General features: G+C 35.1%; 1 protein-coding gene across 5 annotated transcripts in view; it reads right to left on the bottom strand.

The window, feature by feature from the left end:
- Positions 1 to 269: 269 nt before the first annotated feature.
- YTHDC1 (YTH N6-methyladenosine RNA binding protein C1) overlaps positions 270 to 21,919 on the bottom strand; it is a 41,473-nt gene continuing 19,823 nt past the window's right edge. For 2 of the 5 annotated variants that reach the window (XM_066384506.1, XM_066384512.1), the window contains exons 5-17: positions 19,103 to 19,192; positions 18,603 to 18,656; positions 17,971 to 18,065; positions 16,202 to 16,310; positions 15,997 to 16,114; positions 11,737 to 11,821; positions 9,981 to 10,147; positions 7,385 to 7,467; positions 6,175 to 6,211; positions 6,039 to 6,102; positions 5,866 to 5,928; positions 3,343 to 3,477; positions 270 to 1,257 (exon numbers count right to left, since the gene is read on the bottom strand). In XM_066384506.1, the coding sequence (XP_066240603.1) occupies positions 1,033 to 1,257; positions 3,343 to 3,477; positions 5,866 to 5,928; positions 6,039 to 6,102; positions 6,175 to 6,211; positions 7,385 to 7,467; positions 9,981 to 10,147; positions 11,737 to 11,821; positions 15,997 to 16,114; positions 16,202 to 16,310; positions 17,971 to 18,065; positions 18,603 to 18,656; positions 19,103 to 19,192 (1,325 nt within the window). In that variant the 3' untranslated portion in view covers positions 270 to 1,032. The remainder of the gene's footprint in view (positions 1,258 to 3,342; positions 3,478 to 5,865; positions 5,929 to 6,038; positions 6,103 to 6,174; positions 6,212 to 7,384; positions 7,468 to 9,980; positions 10,148 to 11,736; positions 11,822 to 15,996; positions 16,115 to 16,201; positions 16,311 to 17,970; positions 18,066 to 18,602; positions 18,657 to 19,102; positions 19,193 to 21,919) is intronic. The other 3 variants (XM_066384507.1, XM_066384508.1, XM_066384511.1) reach the window with 3 other exon arrangements.

Genomic DNA, 21,919 nt, shown 5'->3' with positions numbered 1-21,919 from the left:
AATCTTGTACCAAAGTAGATCCTAAAATGTTATCAGGTGAATAAATGCTTAGTCATAATATCAACATAACTCTACAGTGGATCATTAGTTCTTACATTAGAAATAGAAGTAAACTTCTAATATAATTGGCCTATGTCAATCATTCCTGTTAAAATATGCAAAAGTAGGCAAAGGAGGTTCCTACAATTCATAAACACAAATCAGTCTTTTACGTTTAACACATAAGAAAACAAACTTGATCCAGACAAGAAAAAAATACAACACATAAGTCGATCTTTACCAATTTATTTTATACAAAACAGTAGCAATGTAGAATATGGGAATTATCTTCTGCTGCCACACACGCAAGTTGTGAATATTTCAAGCCAATGTTTACAGTTTGGAGGGGAAGGCTAAACAATAGCATCAACCATGCTACTGAACATAAGAATATTTTATTGTAAAAGATTAAAAATTAGATAGCAATGTCTTCATAATATTGCTCTCATCATTGAAGACTAAAGAAAAAGTCACTTAAGAATTTAAAAAAGGAAAGGAAGAAACCAAGAGGCTGCTACAACACTGCCATACAGTTAAACCATCATACTTCAATAATTGCATACTTGATAGCAGCATTATTTTTACTGAACCGTGTGCAACTACACTTATAAACATATCAAAGCAAAATATCATGGCAGTTATCAATCAAAATCCAAAAGAAGAAAGCAAACAAAAAATAACTCTAGGATGAACACACTATAGGTAGATGAACATTTACGAAGAATGAATCAATATCTACATTCTTTGACTGTTCCATTCTGCCCCAATAAAAGTATCAACTCAAACTGTCGACTGTGCATTTTTTGGAGGATTTGAGATTTTCCAGTTCTTATTATACTGCATGCTTGGAACAAAGAGGTCATAATAAATCCTTCTACACAATGAACTTTAAGTAGACAGCTGAAAATAAATTTACTACTTGTAAACACACACACAAAAAAAAAATACAAGATTTTTTTTTATCTTTAAACAATCGGTGCTTCCAAAAGCGCATTATCTTCTGTATCGACCTCTCTCCCCTCGGTCTCTGTCCCGATCACATAATCGTTCTCTTTCTCTTTCTCTATCACGTCCTCTATCTCGCTCTCTGTCTCTTCTGTTATCTCTGGGGCGGTCTCGCTCTCGTTCCCGATCTCTTTCACGGGGTCTACTTCTCCGACCGCTGACAACAGCTTGTGTGCGACGAAGAAAATCATCCACCCTCATATCATAATCATGCTAGAAAAGGTAAGAAATTGCTGAGGTATGTCAAAAATTGAATGGAATTTATGAATCCCTACATTGTATTTATTGCCTTGTAGAAAGAATCTAGAGAAACACACTAATGCACTAATTAGCAGAACATAATTCTGACATTTAGAAATAGGACTTCAAAGTTTTGGACTAAACAGATACCTTCAAGAGAGGAATATACCTATCTCCTTAAAAAATAAATCACGTAGTTTCCTACTGTAACTTAAATGACTTTTCCATCCAATCCCTTTAAATAAGATCTAGACCAAAGTAATCATCTACTGACCTTTGACCACACACCAGGACACATCAGTATTTTTTTTTTCTACACCCTACTAACGTCCTTTGATTCTAAAAATTATATGAACCAATCTACCCTCCTAAAGTGAAAATAGGAATTCTCACATTCCAGATTATCTTTCAAACTATAGCATTGCTGATAGCCAACAATTATGAAATTTGATAGACTTTTAAGAAAATAAGCACTTCAAGTAAAATTGTGTGGTCTCTTCCACACAAAATAATATACAAAAGGCTTGAGGAGAACAAGGGTAAGATGAACAACTGCTTAGCTGAGATGCAAGTTGTTATTGTCACTAATTCTAAACTAATTCCTGCTCTAGCTTTCTGTTGGACCATAATATATAGGTCATTATTACAACACAGTTGCATCTTACTATCATGTCACATAACAAGGATCATGTCTGATTGTTTAATTGTTGGTACCAGAGATCCTTATATACAAATATAGGCACCTGATTTTTTAAAAAGTCACTTTGGACCAAAAAGGGTAGGCAAGTACTATTATTATTACTTCTTTTGTAAATCAATCAAAATTATACCTAATTTTTTTCTTTTGGTCAGACTAGCAAAACCATAATGTATTTTCTGGTATGCGGCAGAATTTTAGTTTGTATATGCCATGAGATGAAAAAGGTTGAAAATCGCTGGGATAAGGAAATAAATGTCAACAGATAAAAAGTACCTGAAAGACAGGTTAGGAAACTAGTGGGCAGACTGACCCTCTAAAAAATATGCATGCTCTTTATCTAAGTGGGAAGATAAAAGGAATGATGTTAACAAATACCAGGAGACAACTTTGCTTTAAAAAATGAAAGTACTATTAGGGGGAAAACAATGATTACCATGTAATAAAGTTAGCCTGACTAATATAATATAAACCAAAAAAACTCAAACTAGAGATTGTCTTTAATTCTTCCTCTTCTGAAGTGATCAAAAAAAGCTTTCGTATAAAATTATTAGAACCAGTAACTACTAAAGTACAATTTACTCTTCTGCATTTCTTAACACAGCTGTCATTTGTTAGCATCATCATAAGAATCAGAGATAGAGGTGAAACAATTCCCCTGGTTACTAATTTTTACAGTTTGGTAGAAACAAATAACTAAATGAGAATAAAGATTTATCTGTTAAGTAACTAAATATACACCATCTCTCCTATGAAAATTAACTGAGTCTGTCAGAATATACAAATACAGTGGTACCTTGAGATATGAATAGACCAACATTCAAATATTTTAATATACAAGCTGCAACTCAGTCCATATTTTTGTTCGAGATCCGAGCAAAATTCCGAGATACGAGTCGTGATTCAGGAAGCTGCCATTACTTGGTGCACAGGTCCAATATCGGCAGTTTGATATGAATTGACTGACTTACGAGCTCAGTTACAGAACGAATTAAATTCGTATCTCAAGGTACCACTGTAGCTTATAAATACCTAATTATAGTAATATCAATCATACAATTATAATTGAAAACATCAGTACAGAAAGAAAAATATCCTCGTATACAACACCCCTAGGACATTACTGAAGAGCTGTATGTAGGTGATGTCTCAACTTATACTTTATCCATGAAAGAAATAGTCTCCTTAAATAATCCAAAGGGATTAGCCGTTTTTAACAAAATGTGGTGAATTACTCCAACAAAAGTCTGCAGTAAGAATACAAAAATCTACCACATACCATAATACGGTAGCCTCCATATTTAAATTATCTACAGAATTCTAAGTAGTTCCCTCACATTTTTGCCTTCTTATGCACTTACTACTCGTTTATCTCTGTATCTTGCTTCATGTGGTACTGGATGATGTCCTGAGTAAGGAGGATGAGCTTGAGGAGGTGGAGCATGATGCTGATAGTAAGGATGATGTGGAGGTTGTTCCATTCCAGGATAAGGAGCCTAAAAAGAAGGGAAAAAAGCCCACTTCCATAAGCATGTACCAAATATCCTTTCTCTTACAAACCACCCATCGCAAACAAAAAATTTTGTGTTAGCCGTCTACTACATTTATTTATTTACTTTTATTTAGGGAGAGGAGGGCAGGCAGAGACAGACTCCCACATGGGCCCTGACTGTGATCCACCCAGCAAGCTCACTAGGGCGACTAGAGGGTGATGCTCTCCCCATCTGAGGTGCTTGCTTTGTTGCAACTGGAGTCATGTTTTGTTTTGTTTTTTAGTGCCTGTGGCAGAGACCATAGAGTCGTCCTCAGCACCTGGGGACAACTTGCTCTAATCAAGCCATGGCTGCAGGGGAAGAGGAGGAGAAGAGACAGAGACAGAAACTAGAGGAGAAAGGGTGGAGAAGATGGGCTCTTCTCCTGTGTGCCCTGACTGGGAATTGAACCTAGCCAGGGTACTACCTACTTTGATGATATAAAGGTCCCTCCCATAACAAATTCTAATTATACATCATTTAAGATTTAACATGTTTAAAATAAAATCACTTAAATACTAATAGAAATAACAAACCTTTACATATTATGAACTAGCATTGTCCTATGCACTTTATGTGTCATTTAATTCTCATAGCAACCCTATGAGATAGGTACTATTCTTCTTATTTTAAAAACGGGAAAACAGAGGTACCAACTGGTTAGGTAACTTGCTTAAGATCACATTGCTAATAAAAGGGTGAAGCTAGGACATAACATGAGGCATTCTGGCTCTTTGTGTTTGTGTGTGATAGAGACAGAGAGAGGGTCAGACAGACAAAAAGGGAGAGATTTAAGAAACATCAATTCTTTGTTGTAGCACCATAGTTGTTCATTGATTGCTTTCTCATAAGTGACCTGACGGGAGCGGGGGGACTAGAGCAGAGCAAGTGACCCTTTGCTCAAGCCAGCAACCTTGGGTTTCAAACCAGTGACCCTGTGCTCAAGCTGGCGAGCCTGCGCTCAAGCTGGCGACCTCGGGGTCTGGAATCTGGGTCCTCCACATCCCAGTCTGATGCTCTATCCACTGTGCCACCGCCTGGTCAGGCAGCATTCTGGCTCTTAACCAGACATTTTAACCATAATGTAAAAATCTATTTTAAAAAATCTTGCTTGACCAGGTGGTGGCACAGTGGATAGTGTCGAACTAGGATATGGAGGACCCAAGGTTCCAGACCCTGAGGTTGCCAGGTGGAGCACAGGTTCGCCAGCTTGAGCACAGGGTCACTGGCTTTAGCCCAAGGCCACTGGTTTGAACAAGGGGTCACTTGGTCTGCTGTAGCCCCCCAGTAAAGCACATATGAGAAAGCAATCAATGAACAACTAAGGTGCCAAAACAAAGAACTGATGCTTCTCATCTCTCTCCCTTCCTGTCTGTCCCTATCTGTCCCTCTCTCTGACTCTGTCACAAAAAAAAATCTCCTGGGACCTAATGAACTTTTAAATTGATTATTAATTAAGTGCCAATCAAAGGTTACTTCCCTTATTAGTGCCAAAATGTTATATTTTTTAATGTCATAGAATCTAAAAGGATAAAAAGCTTCATAATTCATCTATCTGTATATATTACCCTAAGTAAAACAAGTCAATGAAGAGTCTACATTACAGGTAGTTAAACTTTATTTTTTTAAAGGGTAAGAAATAAGAACTAGTTCAATTTCCAAGGTTTTTATTAAAGGAATTAAAGCTTCAGTTAGCCTCAATACTTTAAAATGTGCTCTAAGAAGAATATCCAGTTTTTTTGAAAGAAAATATAAAAAATTAGAAATAGTTTAATTAACCTTATTTGATATAGAGAATTTACTAAACACTTGGATCAGGCACTATGCTAAACTTTTTATGTATTTTATAAGTTTAGCTTCTCAAATATCCTATGAGACTGACAATATTCCATTTCATTTTAAGATATACTGGATAGGTATAATATCCAATGTGTTCACCAATGTATACTCAGAGCAAGCACAATGCCTTGAAGAGAGAGTAGGTACTAAATATTAGTCTAATGAGCCAAAGAATGAATGAATGCCTATACCGAGTTTTACATTCAAGGAAAAAAATTTTTAAATTTGACCACACTCAGAACTGAGATGGTAAGGTATATGAACCTAGGCCAAGTCTGTACCACTAGCCACTACAATAAACCATAATCCGTATTAAGTAACCCTATTATTAACACAAATTATTCATTAGTTTTAAGTCTTAAAAACAACATGCAATTATTTATTATCAAAGATAATATATATATATTAAGTCTTTTAATGGGTAACTGTTAACAATCATGTTCCACACAGGCACTCAAAAAATAAATGTAATTACAAATAAAGTTAAATAACTTGCAAAAATAGAATACAAACCATTCCTTGCCAAGGCGGTGGCGGTCCCATGTTATGAAATTCCCTCACATAATCATTGTAGGACTAAAATAAAAGATAATAATGTCAATAACAAATACAAATCAAATCCAGAACTATAAAATAAATCAGGTCCTGATTTTATGCACATTTAATATATGAAATAAAATGCTTACCCCATTTAAAAACACATCTCGGCGCACTCCTGAAAATCGTCTGTTGGGAATAAGATTTGTGAAACTAAATTCGAGTAATTCATAAACTAGTTCCAAGAATGTAATTCAAAACTAAGCAAGAGTGAGCCCAACTTACCTGTCTACTTCCTGGTATCGTGGGTCCTTTAAATACCCTGTTCAAATATCAAGCATTTTAGTAAATCAAATTTATAGTTTTTATTATGGCATTATAATTAAGCCTTCCTTACCACTCATCTCAATTCTTTCCATAAATATAATGATGCTATTAAGTGGCACTATTATTGAATTATACCATTTACAGATCTCCTTCTTAGATTACATGATAATCTAGAACGTTAATAATTTACTGGTATCACAGAATTATAAACTGCTAGAGACGTTTTCACATACATCCTCTGTATCTACACCCCAATTTTTGGTAGACAGAGAATTTTAAGGGCGGAGGAATTATGTTGAGGACACTGTAATAGAGATGACCTATTACCTGAATATACAGTCTTGCTACAACATTCAGATACATTTTTAAAATGCAAACATAAAGGGAAGAAAAAATTGCAAAAATAAAGATGTATACATTTTAAATGAAAAATATTCTTCCCACATTCTTTTAGAAAGGACTCAGCATACTAAAACGTAAAAAAATTTGAATGGCCATGCTACTAGGGAAACTAAATTTCACCCTCTGCAATATCTATCCCATTTTGGAAAAGAATAAGGCTTATCAAGTCACTTGTTATGTAACAGTGATGTAATGCTCACTAATACTAACTTCTAAATTGCCTAATTTTTATAAATATTTAACTGTTTAAAAAATTTATTTTTGTAAATATAGTTTTCCTTTTTTAAATTTGGTTAAGGGAAGTACAAACAAAAAAGCTGGCTTTTAGTTTAAAAAGTATTTCCTAGTCTTCTTTAAAAACATGAAGTCAAAGATTTTTCTGTAGAAAAATGCAGCATAATTTCAACTTCCAATCAAAGCTATATACCATACCACATGAAATATTGAACATAGGTAATAAAGGGATAAAAAGTATAAAGAATGTAAGATTTTTGTTTTCCCTAACTACACCTAACCTTGTGCATTAATTATAAATTAGCAATTTTAGGTAATTAACAGATTTGTGATAATGAGTCACACTAGAATAGCTTAGTCAACCTTAATAAAGGATGAAATACTAGGTGAGGACTACTGGCAATTTCCTGAAGTTTAAGTAGTTATTGTCCTGGTTTTCTCGTTCTTTAAACTACAGTTACAACAGAAGTTTCTGTGTTGTTGTTGTTTACTAATTTTAAGTCAAATATCTGCAGGATTATAAAATATTAACCTGGTCTCTGGTGAAACTCAGGGGCATAGTCAATCCTTGGTTTCTTTCTGCTGTTATGAATATCATAATCTTCTGGTCGACGCCTACACAAATTAGACATATTAGAAATTAAACCAAAAACTGCTAGGAGAACAAACAGCAAAGCAAGAGTTTCTGACAGAAATAAGTACAGAGAATTACCCATTATTTACTTTAAAATAACACCAGAATTTGTGGTAAGCAAATAATCCTAAAGCTTCTAAATTTTTTCCCCTCAAATTATTATAAATGAATCTTTAAACTGTATTGCTGGAAAAAGGTAGTCTCTGCAATCCTCATGCTATGATGAGACAGTTGGAAAGAGTAATCTGCTCAAAATACATAAATCACATTATAGTGTTCTAAACAAAAGTGAATGAGCCACCTTCGGGCTAACAGAAATATCGACTTTAACAATTAATATACTTTCCCAAATAAAGTCTCCGTTCAGGTGAAAAAGAAAAAAATAATCTACTATCATTATACAATAGGTAATTTTAAACTGCATATATTTAAACTTACTAATGTCATTTTAGGATAAGTCTCAACAAAATTAAGAATTGCTTATTTTTTCTTCTGCTTTGCACAAAATTATACTTTCACATCATCATACAGAAAATTTAATACTTATTAAAAGTGACTTTACAGGAAAGTTTTGCAAATTTTAATACGATAAATAATATAGTTCTGTATTTAATAACATTCAGGAATTAAGGCAATTTCTTTCATAGTGCCTTAAAATAAAACTGGCAAATGGGGCAAAGTTTTAACAGAGTTCATAAAAGGGGTTCAAAGTGTATTCTTTAGAAGGTGAAATTTTACTCTCTGCACAGTATTGCTCTTTACTGTCTTCCATATCTTAATGGTTAATCTAATAAATCATTAAATACACTTCATTATACTTAGCATTTAAGAAAGTCCTACACAAAATTTCAAAAAATAATCCAAGTCTTTTAGGTAGTAAGTATAATTTTTTACCCATAATGTCTAATAAACTCTATCAAAAACTCTGTCAACCTGACATCATTAGTTTCCCAGCTACTTCTCTGAATATCAACTGCTTTCATTAACCTTTGCAACACAAGTTGACACAAACTTTAAGTGCAATAACCCCAAGCCCCACCCCCACAGAATAAAACAGTTGCATCTACATAAATAAGACTAAGAAAATTAAAAGCTGGTTTAAAAAATAAACATACCGCTTTCCTGTAGTTTGGGGAGTGCATTTACGACCGGTATAAAACATGATAGTAACAGTTCATATAGTAGTCCAACTACTGACTTTAAAGCTGTAAGCCACATACATATATGGAGGCCCTGGCAGGCTTGAGAAGGTGTAGTGGTGTAATAAGTATAGTTTGCAGTCCATTGCAAAACTGAGGTAAAAACTTCACTCGTATGTATGGTATTGCACTGGAAACCTCTTAGCTTAAAACTTCAAAAGACATCTTGGTGTTCAGTCCTTTTAGGCCAAAAATAAGGGGGCTCTGCCAGGTTTCCTCCTACCTACTCGACAGTGTCCTTTTTAAGCTCAAAGAAATGGGGACTCTTGTTGGACAATCTGTACCTACCACAGGATGTTTCCGTCAAAAGGAAACTTAACCAAAGGTTTCATCCCATCAACCATACATCCAACAGTCTTTAGCAGAATATTTTAGATTAGCTGTATGCAAATCTATACAGGGGAAGGTGTTGGGTAGAAGGGCTTAAATCAGTCCTTTGCAAAGACTTCTCCAATTCTGTAACAAGTTAAACCCCCTTTTCCTGGAAAATGATGATTAGTTCATAAAGTAGTGATCAATAACCATGGCGATCCTCTAAAAAACACTTTAAGTCCACAGGTACTGCCAGCATCTGGAAAAGTTGTAAACAGACACAGCAACAGCCCTTCTTTTTGGTTTGTTGCCGGGTCTCCCAGGGCCACTTGATTCCCTTTGGAAAGGACCTATTGTTTTCAGAAGCTCAGCAAGATGTATGAATTCACTGGGTACATGTTAGAGAATATGTGGCATTGGGGTTAACACATCACGGTGATAAAATCTGAAACAGTCCCAATAATGCTCCTCTTGAATATCAAAATAACTTAAAATATTTTATCCTCTAAATGAGGCGTCATCTTCTGAAAAAATATTAGTGATCCTTTATAAAAGTCCCATATCTCATAAGGCTTATCCAGAGACACACCTGCAAGAAAAGGCTTTTTACAAAATATTAACATTTTTGCGAATAAAGACTTCCTTCTCTTCCTCCTTTCTAGCCTGTTCTTAGCAACAAAGGCCTACCTCATTTCAATTTTATACATTGTTTTATCAGAATATTAACTAGTCTAAACTGGTTATTACTCTTTAACAAATAATTTTTTCTGCATAAGGAAAGATCCCCATTTTCCTCTTGAAAAATGACTGAGACCAAGGTGACCATGTGAAATCCTCAATGAAGCCACAAACTAGTCCATGCAGCTTGATTTGAGGATTTTCTCTTTCTTCTTTACCGCAGGACAAACTTTTGACGAATCACATTCCTCCATCATGTTATTCTGATACATGTGCCTACTATCAGTCCAAAGAACGTTTCTAACCTTCCCACATCCCGGACTGGTTCTCGACGGGAAGGACGTCCTCTTGATCGGGGCTGAGAATGCATTCTTCTCTTGTGACGCATTTTATGAATGACCTGATACAAGTCAATACTTTCATCGGGGGGAAATAGAAGACAAAGCTGGGTTCCACATTCAAGTTCAATTTCCTAAAATAGAAAAGTATTAAGTTACAAAATAAAAACAAAAGTTTCAATGAACTTGTATTCCCTGATGTATAAGAACAAAAACAGACTGTTTTTGGAGTCTTCCTTCCTAAAGGTGGTAATCACAATAAGGTTCCAATAAACTCTCTTGAAAGGTTTAAACCGTTCAACAACATTTCATGTATTTAATAAGGGTAAAACTAAAAAGCATAGCATGTCCAAAGTTAAATAGATCCATACAAACTGCATGAAATGCTGAGATAATTGCCCTCTGTAAATTATTTCTTTGTACAAAATACAGAAATATCAGAACAAAGCCATCATCTCAATACAGTGGAGAAAAAACATGTATGTTAGTGTGTGCCAACAGCTTTGATAATTATAAACGGCTAAATGCACTAAAATATATTAGATTAACTATGAAAACTTACTACCTATGGGCTTTTAAAAATTTAAGTTTTATTCTCTATTAACATTTATGAGCAATAAACTCTTATTTACTCTGGTTCAAAATTACCTACAGAAACAATGAGGGTCAACAGTTTGGATTTATTTTAAATAACTGCGTACTTTTAATTTCATTTGCAGACTTGAAAATCTGAGTATATACAACTGATCTTTTTATAAAACTTCCTTTTATTCAGAAAACACATGATGTTAATTGGGATTTGTAAAATGTATATAAAGTTCAGAATATCAGTAAAACAATGAAAAAATTTTAAATCAGGCCAATTCTCTTCAAAAACTTTCCCTTCAATTGTATTAATGAAAGTACCACATATATATTTCAACATTGGAGGTCTTATTAATCAGTCATAATCACAGTAATCAGAAACTCCAAATAAAAACATCTTTTCGGCCCTGGCCGGTTGGCTCAGCGGTAGAGCGTCGGCCTGGAGTGTGGGGGACCCGGGTTCGATTCCCGGCCAGGGCACATAGGAGAAGCGCCCATTTGCTTCTCCACCCCCCCCCCCTTCCTCTCTGTCTCTCTCTTCCCCTCCTGCAGCCAAGGCTCCATTGGAGCAAAGATGGCCCGGGCGCTGGGGATGGCTCCTTGGCCTCTGCCCCAGGCGCTAGAGTGGCTCTGTGGATCCCGGTCGGGCGCATGCAGGAGTCTGTCTGACTGTCTCTCCCCGTTTCCAGCTTCAGAAAAATACAAAAAAAAAAAAAAAAAAAAAAAAAAAAGAACATCTTTTCTTAAACCTGCACATAGTCTTTCAGAAATGGTTTAACATGTCCTTCAATAAAAAGACCCAAAAAATGTTGATTAACTGTGGTTTTTAAAGAATCAATGAAACGCTTGACCAAGCAGTGGTGCAGTGAATAGAGTGCTGGACTGGGACGCTGAAGACCCAGGTTCAAAACCCCGAGATTGCTGGCTTGAGCGTGGGCTCGTCTGGCTTGAGCAAGGGGTCACTTGGACTGCTGTAGGCCCCTTGTCAAGGCACATATGAGAAAGCAATCGATGAACTAAAGTGCCACAACAAAGAACTGATGCTTATCATCTCTCTTCCTTCCTGTCTCGTCACTATCTGTCCCTCTCTCTGACTCTTTGTCAAAAAAAAAAAAAAAAATCAACTGAAACAACAAACCTGTCCATCACGTCCAATCTTTACTGGTTTATGTTCATTCCAAGGATTGGTGAGATGAGCCGACTTAGTAAAAGGTAGTTCACGTCTAAATACAAAGTAATATTAATTATGTACATTCTTTTGTGGAATCCTTTCAGTACCTTATACTATCTTCAGTAGCAAAGACCTATGTTAACCATAATTTAAATGTGACTAAAATTGAAAGCCAGTCAGAGAAAGACAAATACTTATATGTGGAATCTAATAAACAAATTAAACGGATAAACAAAATAGAAACAGACATGGATACATGGAACAAACTGACGGATGTCAAAAGGTAGGGGGGTTGGGAACTGGATGAAAGAAGGTCAAGGATTATGCAAAAATATATATATATTATATACATATTATGTTATGTATATAAGGAAAAAAGGCACAGACATCAGGGTGATGATAGCTAGAGGGAAAGGGTTAGGGGTAGGTGGAGGTGAACAAAGGAAAGGGGGGAATGGAGACAAAGATCTGTCTTGGGGCGATGGGCATACGATGCAGTGTGAAGGTGATGTTTTATTAAGTTGTATTCTTGAAACCTATACCCGAAAAAATTCAATTAAAAAAAAAAGATTCACTTAAACTGGCAGAGATTATTTCACAGAGAACAAGCCCCTTTAGAGGTTGTGCTCTTTCCACTTCTCCATTTTGAGTATATTTCTAAAAAGCTAATACAGTGCTTAAGAACATGAGCTTGGAAACCAAAGACAATTTGAAATTTGAATTCCAGCTCTCTCTCTTTCAGTTTCTCTCTTGAGTTACTTCATCTTATAAACAAGGATATCACCATCCACTTCATATTAAAGTAGTTTACAAATGAAATGACATAGAAAATGTTTCTTGATTCTGTATACTCAATACTACTATATTTCTTATAAACTGATAAACAAAGAGCTGAATCTTAACCTAGCATTTAATACCAAGTGAAAATAAATGTCCCTTATTCTTAGTTCAGGGCTACTTTCCTAGATTTCAGTGTCCTCCTTTCAAAAGCAATTAATTATTATTCATCATTCACAGAACATCTCTAATCAAATGTTTACTTATAAATCATAATTATGGCCTCCACCTATACTACAGCACAGTATTCTATAAAATTTTAAACAAACTAACTCCTCTCTAAGACATAGGCAAAATGGTCTCATCAACTTAAAAAAGACATACTGTATTTTTGGTTATCAACCTACCACAGTGCTGAAAGCAAACATAACATATAATATTACTTTTACTTGTCAAGGAGTAATCACAAATTAACAATTTTCAGTAAGATTTTATCTGTGCATGAAATGAGCAATGCCAAATTAAATAAAAGCTTTAAAGAACTATTATATCCGTGATACAAATGAAACTGCTCAGCCAAAGGATATACATCGATATATAAAATAAATAGCTGCTTTTTACTTCTTTCCACAGCTATCAACATTGAAGTAACAATGAGAAGGGCTTGGAGCAAAAGTAAAACAGAGAAGGAAAAGTACAAGTAAGTATCTGGTCCAGTGGACAAGCTATATAACCACTTATTTTAATCTTCCATAAATTTTCTTAAAGATGAATACTGAATGCTAATATTTCATTTAACATTTTTAAACCTTAAGAAAAAATCTGGTATTTATGGAAAAAAAGTATATCTGAAGTTACAGTAATAAGGTGTTATGCTCTGCGGTGGTGTGAATGATGAGAAAAGCAGGTCGTGAGTGATAGACATGCCCACTAGGTGTTACTGAAAGACTAGGATTCTTAGTCTAATACACATCTTACTTCACACATCAAGAATGGCTCAAGAGTGTACAAAATATTAGTGAGATGAATGATTTGAGTTTGTACCTCTTCTGTTGCAAAATACATTTCAAACAACTTGGAAAAGCCAATAAATCAAAGAGGAATATGAAAACAATGATCTATAAATAAAGCCCTTTTAAAATTCAGAAAAAAATTTCCTTAATAATTTAAAAATAAAGTTAATAGAACAATTCATTTTCAAAAAATTTGCTACAACCAATCTAAAACTGGGTGATCACTTTTCCTCCTATTCCTAAGAAAGCGTCATCTCCAAATGTTTTCCAGTGACAGCAATGTTTCTAATCATAAAAGCATACATAGACTAAAAAGGCTTGTCCTTGGGCTTTTAGTTTTATCTATCCAAAAAATAGTAATGTCTATCTCTGTAATAATTAATTGGCATCTTGTTTTCTCCAGATTTTTAATTTTACTGATAATTTAACTGTAACTTAATTACAACTTTAATTCTAAGAATTATGAACTTCGATTTAAAAACCCATTGCCTACATATTGGCATTCATAGTTCCTCACTGTCCCACAGTAAAGATTTAACTCCTTAGATTGGGCACATTACCCTTCATCTTTGTTTTTTGGTCTTCTATTTATTATCTACTTAATGAAACAATGACTTCCTATCCTACCCATATCATTCCACCCTAAAGTTTCTGTTTCCATGTTCTTCCTTGGGCTAGCCTGCCTTCCTGAATACGAACAGCATTTTCCCTTTTTATTTTTATCCAGTTCCACCATCCCCATCAAAATCCAATTCCCTGCCTGACCAGGTGGTGGCACACTGGATAGAGAGCTGACCTGGGATGCTGAAGACCCAGGTTCAAAACTCCCGAGATCGCTGACTTGAGCGTGGGCTATTCTGGCTTGAGCATGAGATCATCAACATGATCCCAAGGTCGCTGGCTTGAGCAAGGAGTCACTGGCTCAGCCAGAGCCCCCTGGTCAAGGCATAAATGAGAAGTAATCAATGAACAACTAAAGTGCTACAACTAAGAGTTGATGCTTCTTATCTCTCTGTCTCTGAGCAAAAAAAAAAAGAAAAGAAAAAAGCTGGTTCTTAAGCCAATATTACAAAACAATAGCAGGGTCCCTTTCAGCAAACTTTTATAATTAATTTTATAGATAATAAATTAGTGTATGCCATTTTAAGTTCACTTAAATAATTAGCTCTACAGTATATCTGTTTAAATAACTAGGCCTAAAATGAAGCTGCCCAGGATACCACGTTAACAAATCGAAATTCTGATAACTTCCGGTGTAGACACACAACCAATTAGGTTATTTCCTATTTGTCTCTTCTTAATTCTTTATCCTATAAAAGATTTCTACCTTCTGCTCCATTTTTCAGTTCTCCACAGGAGACTGTCCATTTTATGCAGCATTCAAGTTTTATTCATGTCAACTAAACCAACTTCTTTAATCATTTTTTAAACAATGTATTATCATGCAGTAAGGACTTAACAGTTGTAATAACTGTGTTTAAAATAAATCTTTTTCTAATAAACATATTTGAACCTTAATTACTCAAGTTTCAAAAGATACCAATGCTAACTAAACTTAGTTTGCTAACTTGTTTAAAACAAAAATACAGGTACACAACTACATTGGTCACTTCCAAAATGTTAGCAAAGTAAGAGTATTTTCCCATTCCACAGTAAATGACATTAAATCATTAAAATTACATAAATACATGCAGATGCATTCCAAACAACTGTCTAGTTCATGATAAATGTACTGCTTTATTACTAATACAAAGTATAAATATAATAAATACATAAAAACTCTTGACTAAACAAACCTATGAACTTCACAACCTACACTGCTCACAAAAATTAGGAGATATTTTGTCGCTTCATATTCATTTTGAAATATCCCGTAATTTTTGTTAGTATATATTAGATTGTAAAGGTAGTAAACAAGTCAAGCTAAGTATACCAATGTTATTTTTATTTTCACGTTAAATTCCATGATCCAAATCAGCCAAGAAATAAAACAAAAAAGAAAAAAACCAGAGAAACTGATAAACAAAAAAAACTATAGATCAGGGGTTGGGAACCTATGGCTCGCGAGCCAGATGTGGCTCTTTTGGTGGCTGCATCTGGCTCGCAGACAAATCTTTAATAAAAAAAATGTTAAAAATATAAAACATTCTCATGTATTACAATCCATTCATTTCCTACCGCTCATGTTCGTGGTTGCGGGTGGCTGGAGCCAATCACAGCTGTCTCTGGGACAACACCAAATTTTTACTGGATAATGCATAACGTACACGGGTCGTTGTATGGCTCTCACGGAATTACATTTTAAAATATGTGGCGTTCACAGCTATCTCAGCCAAAAAGGTTGCCGACCCCTGCTATAGATTTTTAACATTATTCCAAACTGGTAGCCCATTAATTCAAAACATGGCAACTTTAATTGTCCACATTTAAAACTTACCTACAAATCCAGTCAATTTTAAAGACACCTCCCAACATTTTAGCATTCATTCCTGCTGGAAGCACCCAATGTATAGGAGATCCTCCGTGATGTGATTCTGAAGAAAGCCTCGCAAATCCTAAGGTAATCAAATTATAACATAATATAAAAATGCTAACACAGTATAATCAATGCTTTTATATTTCCAAATTATTTTTATTCTTACCTTGAAATTTTCCACTTTCTCTAACAGAAAATATTAAGATAACACTCCTTGCAGATCTGAATGCAAGATTTAATTTCTTCTCATTTACCGGCAGTGTGGACCATACACCCTATACAAATGATGTAAAGATCATACATACTGTAATTAGTATAAATCTTTCATGTTTCAATTATATTTGTAAAAAAAAAAAAAAAAAAAAAGATATTGATACTGTTGTACTTTAAATTCAAGTAAGCCATAATAAAAAAGGTCTTATTTATAAGCTGTCAAAGTAATATAATTTTTTTTAAATTTTATTTATTCATTTTTAGAGAGGAGAGAGGGGAAGAGAGAAAGAAACAGAGAGAGAGAAGGGGGGAGGAGCTGGAAGCATCAACTCCTGTATGTGCCTTGACCAGGCAAGCCCAGGGTTTCAAACCGGAGACCTCAGCATTTCCAGGTCGACGCTTTATCCACTGCGCCACCACAGGTCAGGCAGTAATATAATTTTTTAACAACTCAGGAAGCCCAGATTTTTTAACAATCTCAGTTGGTTGGAGTGTTGTCCTGATATGCCAATGTTGTAGGTTCAATCCCTCCCTGGTAAGGGCACCCACAGGAATCTACCAATGAATGCATAAATAAATGAAACAAATCAATGTTTTACCTTTCATTCTCTCTAAAATCATTAAATAAAAAAGACCTCCGAAAAAATATGGAGAAAATTACCAACCCTAACAAAATCATTAAAACAACCAGAGTAAACACACTTGGGGGTTGAGGGGGCATTCAAATCTTATGGGCTAGAATTCTATATAATAAAAACAATCACCTACAATTATCCATTTACTGTTGGTAAAACATGTTCTTTAAAGGTGAATCACAACATGTACACATTTTTTGTCTTGAAAAACTGTGACTAACAAAATAATTAAAAATTACTGTGTAAGTCAAGTTACTAACATATCTCAGTTTTTTTTCCTTAAGTTTAAATTTTTATGTATCAATAGCTTTACTGAAGAGGCCTGTGTTCTTTACAGAGGGCTAGAATATAATTTCTGAAGCATTTTAAGCAATTATTTCTTCATGAATGACTAAAAGAGAAAATGGTAAGGCAAGGCAAGTGCTCTAATTCAATTAATCTGTTCATACAAACGAGATCACATTTACAAGAAGTGCTTCATTACTTCTGCCTAAACCCACTCCAGTTGAAGAAAAAACTTCTACAAGATAAGGATATAACAGCTGGTGTAACAAATGTATATAATAAAAAGAAAATTATTATTTTACAATATCCTATAATAACTGGGCATATCCTTTTTGTAAAGCCTGGTGTGAGCCATTAAGCTAATTCTTTCCCTTCTACTAAATCCAACTGATTTTACTTCTAAAAATAAACTCTCCATAAAGAAATAAATACTTTCAAAAAGATCTCAAAGTATATAGAACACAAACATCAATATAAGAAACTGGTTAAAGAAACTTCTTAAAAAGTGTTAGCACAAATAATTAGCAACTGAAAATAAAAACAAATATCAACAGACACATCTTTTACAGTACAAATACATATACATTCTTTAATATCAAATATCTGACTAAAATTGTCTTTAAAAAATGTAAAATTCAAATTACTATCAGGTTGGCTAACCAAGCACAAGGCAGACCTTAAACGGCAACTGGGCTCTGAATCTTTAAAGCTTTTATGAAAATGGCCGTTATGCTAACCAGTTTGTCCTTCCCATTTAAAATTTTCAAAATTAGGATAATTTCAACAGAAGTGATGCTAATACCTTAGCTTTGGCAAGAGACACATTCTCATGGTTGTTACTCTTTATGAGAAAAAATCTTGCATCCTGTAGGACATATTTGAGTTTACTCGTTTGATCTGTAAAAAAGAAATCCAAATTGATCAATGAGAAGTCAATATCATATAAAGGAGTATAAATTGTACTAACTGAAATTAGCCCTCCACAACCCAGCTAAACTTTTAAAAATTCATAATCACCCATTCAAACTGTAAAGCTAAGCCACCAAGACATAATAAAGCAAAGCTAAGAACCAGTACTTTGCAATAAGGTAAACCTAATCCAGTGATGTTCCGATATATCAGATCCATACTTAAGTATCAAAATGGTTACAAATTTCATAGATTTCATCTGATTATTCTCGTCAAGATTGGTAAGACTGTTATGCTATTAAAAAATATATACCAGGCATTGTGCCCCCAAACTAGTTATCCTGAGGTATTTGCTACTGTTCTAAATTGCAGTTAGTGAACATGGAGCTCTCTATGTAAAAGATTTTTTTCATTAATATATCAGAACATTACTAAATTAAAACCAACTATTAATGAAGAACCAATAAGGCAAAATAATGACTTTATGCAGCATGCAATGAAAACAATTTCAAATTTAAATGATACCTTTTCGGACAGCACGAACGGAAGATGATAATTTCTCATGCTTCTTTTCTGAACCTGTATTTAGCCAAAGTACATTTGTTCAGATTGAGCCTTTATAGAAATAAGACAAAATTTCTACAGTCTTGTCACATAAAGTTCTTATTCAAGACAAATTCTTCCTGGCGCACCCACACACACAAAAAAATATACTTCTCAATGTGTACGAGTGTTTTCCTTTTTGGGTTGTTTGGATTTTGTTTTTAAATAATGTATATTCAAACAGTTTCCCACTCAGAAAACTAGTCACTGAATCATCATCTTCCAAGAAAAAAAAAAGTGAATCCACGTAAGCAGTAACAGAACAGGATTAAAATAAGAAAAAGCTTAGTTTTCTCTAGAATTATTACACTGAACATGCCATCAACAAGTTCACACTAAACTACAGCCTCCACACATTTTCTACAGCAGATTACATTAGAATCAGTCTTATATGGCTGCAAATAAAGGTAAAATGAGAATACCTGCATATGACTCTGATGCAGAGCTTCCACTTCTATCAAATACAATTGGAGAGATGCCTCTAGCTCTCTTTCTTTCCTTCTTTTTCTCATCTAAAAAAAAATTCAAAAAAAATATTTTAAAAATTTAACAGGTATAGGTAGAAAGAATGTATCATTATGTATCTTTTTTTTGAGAGAGAGAGAGGAACAGGGGAAGAGAGAGGGTAGGAGGAGGGATACTGTAAGAACTGTCAACTTGCAGTGGCTTCACTTTAGTTAATTGTTAATTGATTGCGACCTATGTGCCTTGACCAGGAGGGTGAGGTGCCTAGGGCTTCATGCCAGTGATCTCTCAGCTCAAACCAGCAACCTTGGAATCATGTAAATGATCCCATGCTCAACCGGGTGAGCCAGCACTCAAACCAACAAGCCCACGCTCAAGCTCAAGCTAGCGACCTTAGGGTTTCTAACCAGGGATATCTGTGTCCCAGGTCTACACTATATCTACCATGCCACCAATGGGGGGGGGGGGGGGGTGGTGTGTGTGTGTGTGTGTGTGTGTGTGTGTGTGTGTGCGTGCGCGCGTGTCAGTCAGAGACAGAGAGGGACAAACAGAAAGGGAGAGATGAAAAGCATCAATTCTTCACTGCAGCTCCTAAGTTGTTCATCAATTGCTTTCTCATGTGCCTTGGCCAATGGGGAGTGGGGGGGAGCAGAGCAAGTGACCCCCTGCTCAAGCCAGTGACCTTGGGCTCAAGCTAGCAACCTTGGGATCACGTCTATGACCCACACATAAGCCAGTGACCCCACATTCAAGTTGGTGAGCCCACACTCAAGCCATTATGAGACTGCTCAAGCCTGTGACCTCAGGGTCTGGAATGTGGGTCCTCTGCATCCCAGTCCCGACGCTCTATCCACTGCACCACCACCTGGTCAGGCTGTGTCATGATTTTTGCACAATCCCTAAATGTTAATCATTGCTACTCTCTCCCCTGATCACCCCATTACCTCAGAATGAGGAGTTCCATTTCAAAGACACTGTTCAGAAAGTAAGGACATTTTGTTGCTTCTCCAACCAATTCCAGTAAAATAAAAACACTTGCCTATAACGTGAACTATTTGTCCTATAAATAAAGGAAATCTTGAATAGTTTTCCAAGAGGGGGAAAAAATCTGCAAAGCAAACCCAACCTTTCTTTCAATATAATTTACTTATTCCCTTCTGTGTGCCAGGTTGCACTATTCTAGGTCCTCTTTTTTAAAAGTATACCGTATATCAGCCCTGTGCAGGTAACTCAGTTGGATAAAAGTATCCTGATACTCCAGGATTGAAGGTTAGATCAGTAGTCAGGGCACATATAAAAAACCACCAAAGAATGCATAAATAAGTGGAAAAACAAAAAATGTTTTTTTCTCTCTCTTTCTTCCTTTCCTCTCTCCCTCAAATCAATCAGTAAATAAAAATAAATAAATGTATATATACTATTAGTCTTATCACAATTCCGACTCATTTTATCTTAGATGTCTAAGAGAAAAAAACACTACAATAACTTAATGACACCCTTCTGGTGGCCATTTCTTGCTTTTGTGTCTTCAATTCCACTCTTTTTGACCATTTCCTTCCTGGATTACTGTTTTTAATCTTCAAATCGAAGTTATATATCACCTCCCTTAATCCTCCTAACAAGCTCATGAGATACATAGTTCCATTTGCATTAAAAAAAAAAAGAAAGAAACCTCAATTTACAGAGGTTGGTTAAGTCAACTTGGCCAATGTCCCACAGTTTCTGGGTAGTAGAACCTAGTTTAAAATGCACGTCCTCTAACTTGAAAGTACAAACCCTGCCTGACCTGTGGTAGCACAGTAGAATGCCGAGGTCGCTGGTTCCAAAACCTGGGCTTGCCAGGTTAAAGCACATACAAGAAGCAACAACTGCAAGTTGATGCTTCCCACTCCTCCCCACTGCCTTTCTCTCTTTCTCTCTCCTCTCCCTAAAATCAATAAGCAGAAGAAGGGAGAAGGAGGAAGGAGGAAGGAAGAAGGACGAAGAAAAAACGAAGGAAGAAAGAGGAGGAAGAAACAGAAAGAGGAAGAAAGTACAGACCCTATGTGCTAGTCATATTGGGCTAACAGAAAAGATAGTTTACCACTATTCTTTAAAGGGGATTCTAGGTCTAAGAGGGAAAACTCCAAAGACATCCTAAGTTCATTTTCTTTTAGTTTAAGCATCTTCCCTCTGTAATTTACAAATAACTGCTTCTCCAAATAGATGTAACAAGAAGCTTGTAAATGATGCCAATTTTCCTTAGAGCTGACAGGGAGAGCAAAGACACACATAGTGGAACAATTACAAAGCTAAGACAATTTAAAGCCAGCAACCACAAGGGCAAAATTATTATACCAGCTTTAGAGAAAAGCATTTATTTCCAGGCTTGCTGGCTTTGAACAATGATACCTAACTTTATAAATTGACTGAATCTTTTAGTACAAAATGACTGAGAACCTAAACCAAATAAATGAGGAACAGGGGATTGTGTCAAATCCCAAATCTCTTTCTAAAGGATGTCTGTTTTGCTCACCAACTGCACATTCCTATACACAGTGCCTGGCACATAGTAGGTACTGATTCATTCAATCAATGAATATGACATCCCACATGAAAGAGATTAAAAAAATAAAACCTTGTTAAAAATGTTACATTATTTCTTCCAAAAATCCTACCTTGTTTCTTTGAATTTTTTCTCTGAATATATAGGAGTCTAACCATTATGAATTGATAATTAAGGATGACACATATCTTGTTGCTATTTAAAAATAATACTTTATGGGGGACAAATA

Source organism: Saccopteryx leptura, chromosome 5 (assembly GCF_036850995.1).
Source record: "Saccopteryx leptura isolate mSacLep1 chromosome 5, mSacLep1_pri_phased_curated, whole genome shotgun sequence".
NCBI classification, from domain to species: Eukaryota; Metazoa; Chordata; class Mammalia; order Chiroptera; family Emballonuridae; genus Saccopteryx; species Saccopteryx leptura.
Note: the sequence above shows the minus strand (reverse complement) of the source record. Positions and strands in the feature narration are given on the sequence as shown.